The sequence below is a fragment of the Rana temporaria genome, chromosome 12 (assembly GCF_905171775.1).
Source record: "Rana temporaria chromosome 12, aRanTem1.1, whole genome shotgun sequence".
Lineage (NCBI taxonomy): Eukaryota > Metazoa > Chordata > Amphibia > Anura > Ranidae > Rana > Rana temporaria.
Genome location: NC_053500.1, coordinates 19841796 through 19854684, shown reverse-complemented (window position 1 = coordinate 19854684; position 12889 = coordinate 19841796). Strand labels below are relative to the sequence as shown.

The window sequence follows — 12889 nt, the reverse complement described above, 5'->3', positions numbered from 1 at the left end:
CTCCCGTGCGAGTGCCCGGCGGGCGCGTTCGCCGCCGGGCACAGGTGATCGCTCGTTACAGAGCAGGGACCGGGAGCTGTGTGTGTAAACACACAGCTCCCGCTCCTGTCAGGGAGAGAAATGCTGATATTCTGTTCATACAATGTATGAACAGCGATCAGTCATTTCCACTAGTCAATCCACCCCCCCTACAGTTAGAACACACCCAGGAAACATACTTATCCCCTTCCCCGTCCCCTAGTGTTAACCCCTTCACTGCCAGTGGCATTTTTATAGTACTCCATGCATTTTTATAGCACTGATCGCTATAAAAATGCCAATGGTCCCAAAAATGTGTCCGAAGTGTCCGCCATAATGTCGCAGTACCGAAAAAAAATCGCTGATCGCCGACATTACTAGTAAAAAAAAAAAAATATCCCCGGCACTTTGAGCGAGAATTAGCAGCTCCCCAACCCAGCCTACTCTCGGACGTGGTCGGCGACACCTGGGGCTCACTACGGAGACCCGCTCCATGTCCATCCGGTCGGCGGGGAGGACCGGCGAATCACGCTGCCAGCCTCGTGGGTCAGGGAAGGAATCCAAGATGGCGACCGCAACGAGCGCCATACAGTCAGATGGACGGAGGACACAGGGAACTGAGGGGAAGCCCCCAGCTTCGGGGAATAACAGTGTGCCTCCTCCAGCCAAGAACCCTCTGCTTACAGGTGAGCTGACTGACCCTCCCTGTGTTTCCACCAGCCCTGCCAAGTCCTATTCGCAGGCCCTGTCTTCTCCAAGCCCTGCTTCCAATGCTTCCTCAGCTCTGGATAGAGACATGGCAGACATATTTCTTAGCCAGGCCAGTGAAGAAATAGACAATGACAGGATGCAGCCCAGTAGCCAGGACACTGATGTTGATAGCCCTGGAGGGTCCGTGGCTCTTTTGCCTACACCGCTCCCATATTCTCCAGATACCATTCTTCTGGCACGTTTTGCAGATATGTTACAGAGGGAGTTGGGAAAAGCTACCACTAAACTGGCTGCAGATATAAAGCAAGATTTTCAGGAGCTTGGCTGTCGTTTAGATAGCATTGAATCCAAAGTTGATGACACTGTTCACAAAGTGGCGCAGAATTCTAATATGATTACTGAACTTTATGATCGCTTGGAAGATGCTTACGCTAAAATCGACGACCTTGAAAATCGCGCCAGGCGATATAATTTTCGTATCCGCGGTCTACCAGAAACGATTAAAGATCTACCCTCTGTCGCTTACTTTTTAATGCAATCTGCTATCCCTGATATTGACGAAATCCACACGGAAATTGATCGTATTCATAGAGCTCTTGTCCCTCCGAAACAAGATGGTCCTCCCAGGGATGTGATTGTGAAGCCTCATTTTTTCAGGGTCAAAGAAGCGGTCATGAGGTACGCCAGAGAGCACCCGGATCTGGAATTTGAAGGTTGCAAGCTTCAGATTTTTGCGGATATTTCCCAAGCTACCATTCAAAAACGAAGAGCGTTTAAACCTTTGCTTTCGCCTTTGGTGCAACGTAATATTCGCTACCGCTGGAACTATCCTTTTCGCTTACAATTCACCTATAATAACAGATCACATTCTTTTTCCACGTTTGCTGACGGTGAAAAAATCATGCTGAAACTGGGATTTATCTCCCATGACCCATCGTCTCAGAACCAAGCAAGATCCGGCGGTCCTCCGCTTTCGCCGCTTTGGTCCTCCCCGACATCAAGGAAATCTGCGACTTCTCGCCGAGTCAATTGAGAATTTTCTAACTGACACCAGTTACTCTTTTTTTTATTTTTTATCTTTATTTTTTTTATTTTTTCTTGTTGGTGGAGCGGCGGCTTCTCAGTGGTCCCTTCGCGGGACATTAGCTGCTGCCTATGTTTTTGCTCCTATTTGGGGTGTCATTGAACTTGGTGTGGGGGTTGGGGGGTAATATTACCTGTTGTTTTATACATGTGCCGGGGGGTGGCTATGCTCTCTCCTGATTTGTTGGACTCTTCCCATTGGTTACCTTTGGTGGAGACTCCTACATTTCCAGAACTGGAGTTCTGGACTATTTGGTTACATTGTTTGTGTAGTATATTATCTAAAAATCACTTTATGCTACACCTCTTGATACTAGGCTTCTTTAAGCCCTTGTGTCATTTTTCTCTCTTTTTTTATTTTACTTTCTCTACTTTTAACCTTTTTTTCCTTTTATCTTCTGAGGGTCAGCCGGAATCTCGTCAGGACTTTCGTATTGTCTGTACATTGGTGGGTGAGTCTGGTGGTTACAGCTGTTTTCTTCCATAGCCATGTCTAAGTTCGCTGACTCCATTGGAACCATACGACTGCTTTCACATAATGTTCAAGGGCTGGGTTCACCGTCTAAACGCATCAAATTGTTTAACTACTATAGGTCTATAGGGGCAGATATTGTAGCCCTTCAGGAGACACATTTCCTTCCTTCCTTTACTCCCCGGTATATGCATAGAAATTATCCTGTTTGTTATTTTGCTAATGCTACAGAGAAAAAACGAGGGGTAGCGCTCTGTTTGTCTAGTAGGCTGTCATTTACTGAATCTAAAATACTACGGGACAAAGAGGGGAGGTATTTGCTGGTGAAAGGGCACTTGGGGGAGAATTTAGTGACGATCCTAGTTTATTATGCTCCTAACACGAACCAGGTCGCCTTTTTTGATTCTTTATTTCGTTCTTTGGCCTCTGAATTTGAAGGTGATGTTATTATAGCTGGTGATTCTAATTTGGCGCTGGACCACATGTTGGACAGGTCTCATCACCCTCAACTTCGATCCCCTTCTAATCAGAGCCGTAAATTTGCCCAGCTGTTGCACCATTATGATTTTATTGATGCTTGGAGGGAGGCCAATCCTACCACTCGAGACTACTCCCATTTCTCCAGGGCCCACAACCGTTATTCGCGTATCGATCATGTTTTTCTCCCCTCGGGCTTACTGCCTAAACTGGTTTCAGCTAAAATAATTGCGACGCCGTTGTCTGATCACGATCCGATTGTATTGGTGTTCGCTAACTTATCTGTCAGATTAGCTAAATCCCATTGGAGATTGAATGAATCGATGCTTAGTGACGAGTCTTCTTGTTTAGAAATCCTCTCTCATTTGAAAATGTATTTTGACATCAATCGGGCGGAAGATACCACCCCTGCCATTAATTGGGCGGCCCATAAGGTTTCCATACGGGGTTTTTTGATTCAGTTATCATCCAGACTTAAAAAAACTCGTGATGAGGTAATCCGGGTTAAGACTGCGGAATACGAAGAATTAGCGACTCAACACAAACGCTCCCCACACCCTGACCTATTGGTTAGACTTGAACAGGCACGTACGGAACTTAATATTTGTCTCACCACTAAAGCAGAAAAACAGTTGCGATGGACTAATCATAAATTTTTTACTTGGCGGGATCGACAGGGTTCGTTGTTGGCGCGTAAACTTTCCCCTAAACATGCCCACGTAGCTCTTCCAAAAATTAGACTCTCAAATGGCGATCTTTCCCAACATCCCAATAAAGTTCTTCAGGAATTTCAAAAATTTTACGCTAAATTATACAACTCAACCCAGGACCACACTCCTGTCCCCATTGAAGATTTTTTGCACACCTTATCACTGCCATCCCTCACTGAATCCCATAGAGAGCTTATGGATCAACCCATTACCTGTGAGGAAATACAGAATACTATTAAAGTACTGTCCTTACATAAATCTCCGGGCCCTGATGGCCTCTCTAATATTTATTATAAAAAATTTTCTGAACAGTTGGCTCCTCATATGGTTCTCTACTTTAATTTTTTGCGGGATGGCGGAACAGTTCCTTTAGATGACAATAGGGCATACATTAGTGTTATCCCCAAACCACATAAAGATTCTACAGATATTCTTAATTATCGGCCCATTTCCTTAATTAATTGCGATCTTAAAATCCTGACAAAACTTTTAGCCATACGGCTTGGTTCTTTTTTAGAGCAATATGTCCACAAGGATCAATCTGGATTTATAACCGGGCGTCAGACGCTGGATCAGATTCGTCGCTCCATAGCATTGATCTCTGCAGTGCGCTCTAAATGGGATGCCCCTGTGTCGAGGGAATTATTACTTCTATCTTTGGACCTTCACAAGGCCTTTGATAGTTTAAATTGGGACTATTTATTTACTACTCTGGAAGCATTTGGATTCGGTTCCACCTTTATTTTATTACTTAAACAACTCTATAGTAATCCGTCGGCCCAGGTTTCTGTTCGGGGTTATAAATCGGCATCATTTCCTATCCGACGTGGGACGAGACAGGGCTGCCCGCTCTCCCCTTTATTGTTTGCCTTGGCGATTGAGCCCCTAGCTGTATCGATCCGATCCCATCCTGATATACATGGCATTTGTTGTGGGCAGCGGGAACATAAATGTTCCCTGTTCGCCGACGACATTCTTATGTATGTCACAAATCCTCAATTGACCATACCCAATCTTTTGACCCTGCTTCATCGGTTCTCTCGGATTTCGGGACTCTCTTTAAATACCCAAAAGACTATGGCCCTCAATATTTCTTTACCCACCGCGACGGTCTCAACCTTAAAGACTCTATATAAATTTCAATGGACACAAAAATCGCTGCCATACTTAGGTGTTCAGTTGACACCCTCGATCGATACTCTTTATCGAGCTAACTATCCCCCGCTTTTCAGTCGACTTCGGGAGGATCTTCGGCGATGGGCAGATTATCCCTTGTCCTGGTTCGGTAGAATCAATTCTATTAGGATGACGTTTTTACCCAAGTTACTTTATTATTTTAGGACTTTGCCAATTGCGGTTCCGAGGAGAGATTTACAACGATTGCAATCAGAAGTTTCCCGTTTTGTTTGGAACAATAAAAAACCGCGAATGAATAAATTGACTCTATGTGTCTCGAAACAATCTGGTGGGCTTGGCCTCCCTAACTTACAGGCCTACTATCAGGCGGCTCAAATAACTCAGCTTTCCTACACAACGGCTAAAGGATCTACACCCCTTTGGGTCTCTATTGAGGCTCTTTCATGTCACCCCTTTGCTATAGGCTCTTTAATGTGGCTTCCTGGTCGCCTTCGCCCTCCGATATTGTGCCCTACCCTGTCCCATTCATTGGCAATCTGGGATGGAGTAAGACATCGCAAACCCTTGTCCTCCCCTCATACTCCATTAGCCCCAATTTTCTTTAACCCCGAATTTTCTCCTGGAATGACTCCAATGCTGTTTCTGTGGTGGCTAAATAAGGGGCTTCTTAGGATAGGCGATTATCTTGACGGAGATCAACCGCACTCGTTACAATATCTTACAGATACATGCCAGATGCCTTCTAGTGAACTATTTAGATATAACCAGATTATTTCTTTTATACGATCCAAACTTAATCAGTTGGCTGGACCCATGGTTCTTACAAATTTTGAATTATCTTGCCAAACTAAGGGCCTTCTACGGGGAAGGATATCTACAGTATACACTATCCTCACTGACCCGGATGCCAAGCTCCCTTACATGAAACAATGGGAACGGGATTTGAATACCACGTTGGAATTATCGGATTGGCAAGATATTGCCTTCGCTCTATCTAAAATTTCCATTAATACTACATTAATTGAAGCAAATTATAAGACACTTCTGCGTTGGTATTTGGTCCCGACCAGAGTTGCTAAGATGCACCCGTCCGCATCGCCCATTTGCTTCAGGCGTTGTGGACAGATGGGTACAATGCTTCATGTTTGGTGGCAGTGCCCCGTGGTAATGAAGTTTTGGATTCGTATATTTAACTTAATTTACTCGGTAACGGGTGTTAATATACGTCGATCCCCGCAACCAGCGCTTTTTCATAAATTACCCAGTGAGGTTCCCAAAAAATCAATGACGTTAATCACGTATATGTTTTTGGCAGCAAGAATAACTATTGCTAGATATTGGAAGCAGTCGGTGGTTCCTCTTGATTACGTGAAGAATAAACTTAATTGGATCATGGTTAACGACAGACTCACCTGTGTCCTTCGCGATTCTACTAAGAAATTCGATGTAACGTGGGATCCGTGGATACGTTACTTATCTCCGTCATAAAATATCTCTGGCTGACCCTCTTCTCTTCTCTTCTCCTCTTACTTTCTCCCTTTCTTTATTTTCTTGCTTTTTTTTTTTTTTTCTTTTCTCTTTCTCTCTTTCCTCTTAAAAAAAAAACCGTTTAATGTTGAATTGGCTATTGTTGTTATTGTTGTCAACTGTGGGATCCATTAATGGACCTTCTGTCTCTAGGTTAATATGATGTAGGTAGAAGTATATGGAGGGGTTTCCCTTTTTTTTTTTCTCTTTTCCCCCTTCTTTACCTTTCCTTGTCCTTCCCTGTCTTTCCCTACCCTTCCCAATCCCTCCCCTCCTTTTTCTTCCTTCTCCTCTTCCTCCTCTGTTCTTTATATACATCTTGCTCCTGGTATGAATCATTCTTGTGATTTTGGGGTAGTGTTGGCTTCCTGGGACAACCACTGGTTGGACCCTAGGGAGTCGAGAATATGGCTCCTTAGCTTTATTCGTATTTTCCTTTTTTTTTTTTAATTCTTATTACCACTCAGTGAATGATTTCACAGCGGAAGAGGGAAGGGATACGATTTAAAGGGAACATTGTGTTGTTTTTTCTTTGGTTATCTTTATGTCATATAGATATATTAACGAGCTTTCCTGCTAACTGCATTTTATGTTGAGTCTCTCTATTTTTTTTTGTTTTTGTTTTGCTGCCTATAGATTTTAGGCTTATGACTCTTTGTATGAATAATATAATCTGATAGAGCTCGATTGTTCTTTTCATATTTGTTACCTATGTCTGAGGCAACATTGTTCATTTTCAATAAAAATATTGAAAGACAAAAATATTGAAAGACATAAAAATACCCCCTATTTTGTAAACGCTATAACTTTTGCGCAAACCACTCAATAAACGCTTATTGCGATTTTTTTTTTTAATGAAAAATATGTAAATTGAGGAAGAAAAACGTTTTTTTATCTATTTTTGGGGGATATTTATTATAGCAAAAAGTAAAAAATATTAATTTTTTTCAAAATTGTCGCTCTATTTTTGTTTATAGCGCAAAAACTAAAAACCGCAGAGGTGATCAAATACCACCAAAAGAAAGCTCTATTTGTGGGGAAAGAAGGACGCCAATTTTGTTTGGGAGCCACGTCGCACGACCGCGCAATTGTCAGTTAAAGCGACGCAGTGCCGAATCGCAAAAAGTGCTCTGGTCTTTGTGGTTAAGTCGCAACAACTAATCTGTATTAAATTGTTTTTTTTTTGCTAGACTAGGCAGAAAAAAAAAAAGCTAATCTTTGATTGGCTGTTAACAAATCTAGAATTCTGTTGTATGTTATGAAATAAATAATGTTCTCTCCTTCCAGGGTCAGTATGGAAACTATCAGCAGTAATCCAGAACTTTGGCCCTCGGACAGTCAAGTCAAAGGTCTGAGGTTAACAGGACTGCGAACAATGCCTATTAGCAACGCTTACTGCACATACCATTTTCAAGATGGAGAAGAGTGGAATGCGGCGACTTCACCCCGTGTCGGTGGATTATTCCCATTTATTAGATCCAGAACGGTGTGCGATCTATCAGCAAAGGCATATTTTACCCCCCAAATACAGGTGGAATATGGATGGTCGGTAGCAGGGCTTAAATGTATATTTTTGTATTACAAAGAGAACCTGTCATGTCATTTAAGTGGAATTTTAGGCAAACAGCTTGTGAACTTGTTAGGTCAGAGGTAGGCAAACTTGGCACTGCAGCTGTGGTGAAACTACAAATCCCATCATGCCTCTGGGAGGCATGCCTGAGTCTATGGGACTTGTAGTTTCACCACAACTAGAGTGCGGAGGTTGCTTACCCTTGCAATAAGTGACCTGTTTTACCTGCCTTAGGCTCCATTTACATCTAGGCAGACAAATTTGCGGCGTTTTGTCCCGCGAATTGCGGCGGCAAATAGCGGCGTTTTGTACCGCGATTTGCGGCGACAAAACGCAGCGATTGTCCGCCTAGATGTGCCCCTCTATGGAGATGGTTCCCGAACGCCGAAAGCCGCCTGAAAAAAAGGTCCGGGACCTTTTTTCAGGCGGCAGGCGTTCGGCGTGGAGATGTGAACCATCTCCATAGAGGGCAATGTCTTTTCATCCCTCTGGCGGCAGCGGCGTCGCACTACAGGCGACAAAACGCCTAGATGTGAATGGGGACTAAAGGTTAGTAATGTGCCTATTGGACCACGAATCAGCATTGCTTCAGTATTGATTCACAGTCCGGTAAGCAGATAGGTGTAAATATTGACATCATCCTACTTGCTATGCTATGGTAGGGGTGTGGGAATCATAAGACTGGCTGAACAGAATACATATCCTTTGACGGGTAAAACAATTCTTATATATGTATTCATTTTGTTTGCGTTCTTTTCCACTGTAAAAGCAGCAATATTATTCCGAATTTTGTTTTGCTGAATACTTAAAGCGGAGGTCCCGCGAAAAAATAAATATTAAAAGCCAGCAGCTACAAGTACTGCAGCTGCTGACTTTTAACAAATGGACATTTACCTGTCCAGCGCGCCCGCGATGAGGGCAGCAGAAGGCGAGCAATCGCTCGTCTCTCTGCTGCCCCCACCGCCATCCTCGGTGGGGAATTCAGGAAGTGCGGCTTCACTGCCCGGTTCCCTACGGCGCATGTGCGCTTTCCCAGTGGTCCCCGCTGTCTCCTGGTACCTGTGTGTTTCCCAGAAGGCAGCGGGACAGGAAGTGGAGTGACTCCCGTGGGAGTCATTCCTGGAAGTGGGTGCAAATACCTGTATTACACAGGTATCTGCACCCCCCTGAAAGGTGCCAAATTTGACACCGGAGGGGGGTCCGAAAAGCGGAAGTTCCATTTTTGGGTGGAACGCCACTTTAAAGTGTTACTAAACCCACAACAGTAAAATCAGTCTGTATATAACAGCATGCTTGTTATACTCAATGTGGAACCTAAGGGGTTCATCCTCTGCATTGTGTAAAAAGGCAGTTTGATCCTGTTTTATCTCATCCGCTCCTTCTTTCATTGTCCCCAATCCATCTCCTGATAGAACAGGGGACAGGCTGCACATGCTCAGTTTGGTGTGTATTGTTAGAGAGGTTTTTTTTTTTTCTTGGGAAGGTGCATGTGATCGGCCAAGGGCCAATCAGCACTGTCCAGACAGAGGGTCAAGGGTCCTGCAGCCTCATAGGACAGTCAGGCCTCGTACACACGACCGAACATGTCCGCTGAAACTGGTCCGTTGGACCAGTTTCCGCAGACATGTCCGACCGTGTGTAGGGCCGACCGGACAGTTTTCCGGCCTAGCGGACAAGTTTCCAGCGGACAAATGTTTCTTAGCATGCTAAGAAACTTGTCCGCTGGAAGCCTGTCCGTCGGACATGTCCGACTGTCAGTACGACTCATCGGACATGTCCGCTGGCCCGAGAACCCGCGCATGGCATCGAAGTGATTAGACGCATGCGTGGAAGCATTGAACTTCCGGGTTCGCGCACGTCGCCGCGTCATCGTCGCCGCCACGTCACCGCGGCATCACTGCGTAATCTGTCCGCGGGGAATTTGGTCTGATGGTGTGTACAGCCATCAGACCAAATGATCCCAGCGGACATGTCCGCTCGTCTGTACGAGGCCTCAGAGTAAAATGAAAACTCCTGCTACAAGCTTTAACCAGACACTGATATAAGTCACAGGGGTGCTCTATACTGCTGATAAGAAAAGGAATTAGCAGTTTATATTTACTATAATAATCTGTGCACTATAGGAGACTAGATCTAATGAATACAGAGTCCCGGGTTTAGTAACACTTTTTAAGCCAGGGGTCTCAAAACGGCAGCCTTCCAGCTGTTGCGAAACTACAAGTCCCATAAGGCATTGCAAGGCTGACAGTTACTCCCACAGGCAGAGGAATGATGGGACTTGTAGTTTCGCAACAGCTGGAGGGCCGCCAGTTTGAGACCCCTGCTTTAAGCACATGGCTCTCCTCCGCGCTCCCGCGTATAGCGCGCACCCCTAAAGTTGCCCCGAATTCCTGTGGAAAAAAGTTTTTTTGTACTTACAGTTTTGGTGTCTTGTCGGGTCTGGCGTCCGTCTGCGGCTTCGGGTGTCCTCTTCGTCGGGTCCGGCGTCCTTCTGCGGCGTCCTCGCGTCCTCCCCGCTCGTTTCCCGCGCCGAGTTTGAATACTGTGCCGACATATACAGAGCGCAGTACACTCGTTTACTCGTGTTGCGCTGACGTCCTGTACGTCCAGGACGTCAGCGCGAGAGGACCCGAGACTGCCCGACAATACACGAGTGTACTGCGCCCGGTATATGTCGGCGCAGTATTCAAACTCGTGGCGGGAAAGCGGGTATCGGCGTATACCGCGCACCCACGATTTTGCCCTGATTTTCAGGGCAAAAAAGTGCGCGGTATACGCCGATAAATACGGTACATACTGGGCACCAGGATAAAGGAAAACCCCGCACTGCGCAACGGAGGGCACAAAGAACCACAAGACTTCACTATCACGGTTATGTGTTATCAAGCTGTTGAAAAAAGAAATGTGACTGGTCCTCTTTAAAATGTTGATAGGCAAGTTCAACATATGGCAATAGGTCTCCATAAAGTTGGAAAAACGGAAAGGGAAACTCGGCGCAAAGCAAGTATTTCCGTCTGGGTGTATGCTGGCCAGTTGCTAATTTTGGTAAGGAGCGTCATCTTTTGTAACGCTGCAGTTTAATTTGCCGTCCCGTCTCCCGGTGCGGCACAATCGTTTATAAAACAAGTCGCGAAAAAAACATTCGCCGCTGCGTCCCGGTTGTTTGTACAGTTGGTGTTCCATGCCTAATTTAAGAAGCACTTTTTTGGAAAAGCAAAGTCTTTTTTTTTATTTATTTTTTGTCCAGTTGTATGTATTTTATGTAATATTGCTTTAATGATCCAGATGTACAGTATGTGTGCCGATGTATTGTTTTTTTGCTTTTAAGTGATTGTAGAGGGCAGATCTTACTGGCCTGATTGATCCTTCAATGCCTCTGTCATTAAGAGGTGTCGGTATTTTAGTTTTTTATGTATATTTTAGTACATGTCATACAAAAAGACGGTGCTGGTTTTGCACCCCATACTTTTGGTTAAGCACTTTTGTATAGTTATTTAAATGCATCATACTGTGAGAAGGGGCCACCCCGTGAATTAAAGGGATTGTCTACTTAGTATGTATTTATGTGTGTTTAGCTGCTACTGGCTTTATCTGTTTTCAAAACGATATGCTTTTTTTTGTTGCCCTTCAGAATAATGCAGACCTTGCATCGTACAACCTACACTATATTACCAAAAGTATTGGGACACCTACCTTTAACACACATGAACTTTAATGGCATTCCAGTCTTAGTCCATAGGGTTATAGGATATAAGTTCTGACAGGAGAGCCAGATCGTCTGTTCCTACTAAGTAGGAACAGCGATATGTCTCCTCTCCCAGTCAGTCCCCTCACAGTTAGAAACACACACAAGGGAACACATTTAACCCCTTGATCGCCCCCTAGTGTTAAAGTGGATGTAAACCCCAAAAAGACTGGCCTGCACAAAGTCCTGACCTCAACCCGACACCATTGTGATGAATTGGAGTGGAGACTGCGAGCCAAGCCTTCTCGTACCTGACCTCACAAATGCGCTTCTGGAAGAATGGTCAAACATTCCCATAGACACACTCCTAAACCTTGTGGACAGACTTCCCAGAAGAGGTAAAGCTGTTATAGCTGAAAAGGGTGGGCCAACTCAATATTGAACTCTACAGACTAAGGGGCAGATCCACAAAAGAATTACGCCGGCGTATCTATTGATACGCCACGTAATTTTAAAGTTCCCGCGTCGTATCTTTGTTTTGTATCTACAAAACAAGATACGACTGCATCTTGGATCGATCCGACAGGCGTACTTCTTAGTACGCCGTCGGATCTTAGGTGCATTTTTTTCGGCGGCCGCTAGGTGGCGTTTCCGTCGATTTCCGCGTCAAGTATGCAAATTAGCTAGTTACGGCGATCCACGAACGTACGTCCGGCCGGCGCATTTTTTTACGTTGTTTGCGTTCGGCTTTTTCCGGCGTATAGTTACCCCTGCTATATGGTGGCGTACTCAATGTTAAGTATGGCCGTCGTTCCCGCCTCGCATTTTGAATTTTTTACGTCGTTTGCGTAAGTCGTTCGCGAATAGGGATTTGCGTAGAATGACGTCACCGTCGTAAACATTGGCTTGTTCCGGTTTAATTTCGAGGATGCGCACTGGGATACCCCCACGGACGGCGCATGTTTACGTCGGGTCACGACGTATTTACATAAAACACGCCCCCATCACATAGTTTTGAATTCCGCGCCCTTAAGCCGCCAAAGATACACTACGCCGCCGTAACTTGCGGCACGCATTCTTTGTGGATTTGAAAAAAAATAAATAAGTTACGGCGGCGTAGTGTATCTTAGATACGCTGCGCCCGGCGGAGAAATGCGCGGAGGTACGTGAATCTGCCCCAAAGACTGGGAGGTCATTGAAGTTCATGTGTGTATAAAGGAAGGCGTCCCAATACTTTCGGTAATATAGTGTATATTACTGGTTGCTTTGGTACTATATTTGAGTACAAACATCCATTGTACATCTGAAATAATTGTTGAATTCTATTCTTGTTCTTTCCGCTGGTTGATGCACAATGGGAACCAAAGGAACCTCGGGCCGCAGGGTGGGCACTGGATTTCTAGGCGTACTTGGTTCATTCTCCTTGCAATACTGATGTAGTAGAATAAAAAGAAAGCTCTGTGTCTTATTAAAGCGCAAATATCTTCCTTCCTAGGAGG

General features: G+C 44.8%; 1 protein-coding gene across 1 annotated transcript in view; it reads left to right on the top strand.

The window, feature by feature from the left end:
* The window catches only part of SS18L1 (SS18L1 subunit of BAF chromatin remodeling complex), a 34682-nt gene extending 26668 nt beyond the window's left edge, over window positions 1–8014 (top strand). The window contains exon 11 of the mRNA XM_040331592.1: window positions 7423–8014. Within this exon, the coding sequence (XP_040187526.1) occupies window positions 7423–7449 (27 nt within the window). The 3' untranslated portion in view covers window positions 7450–8014. The remainder of the gene's footprint in view (window positions 1–7422) is intronic.
* Window positions 8015–12889: the final 4875 nt, after the last annotated feature.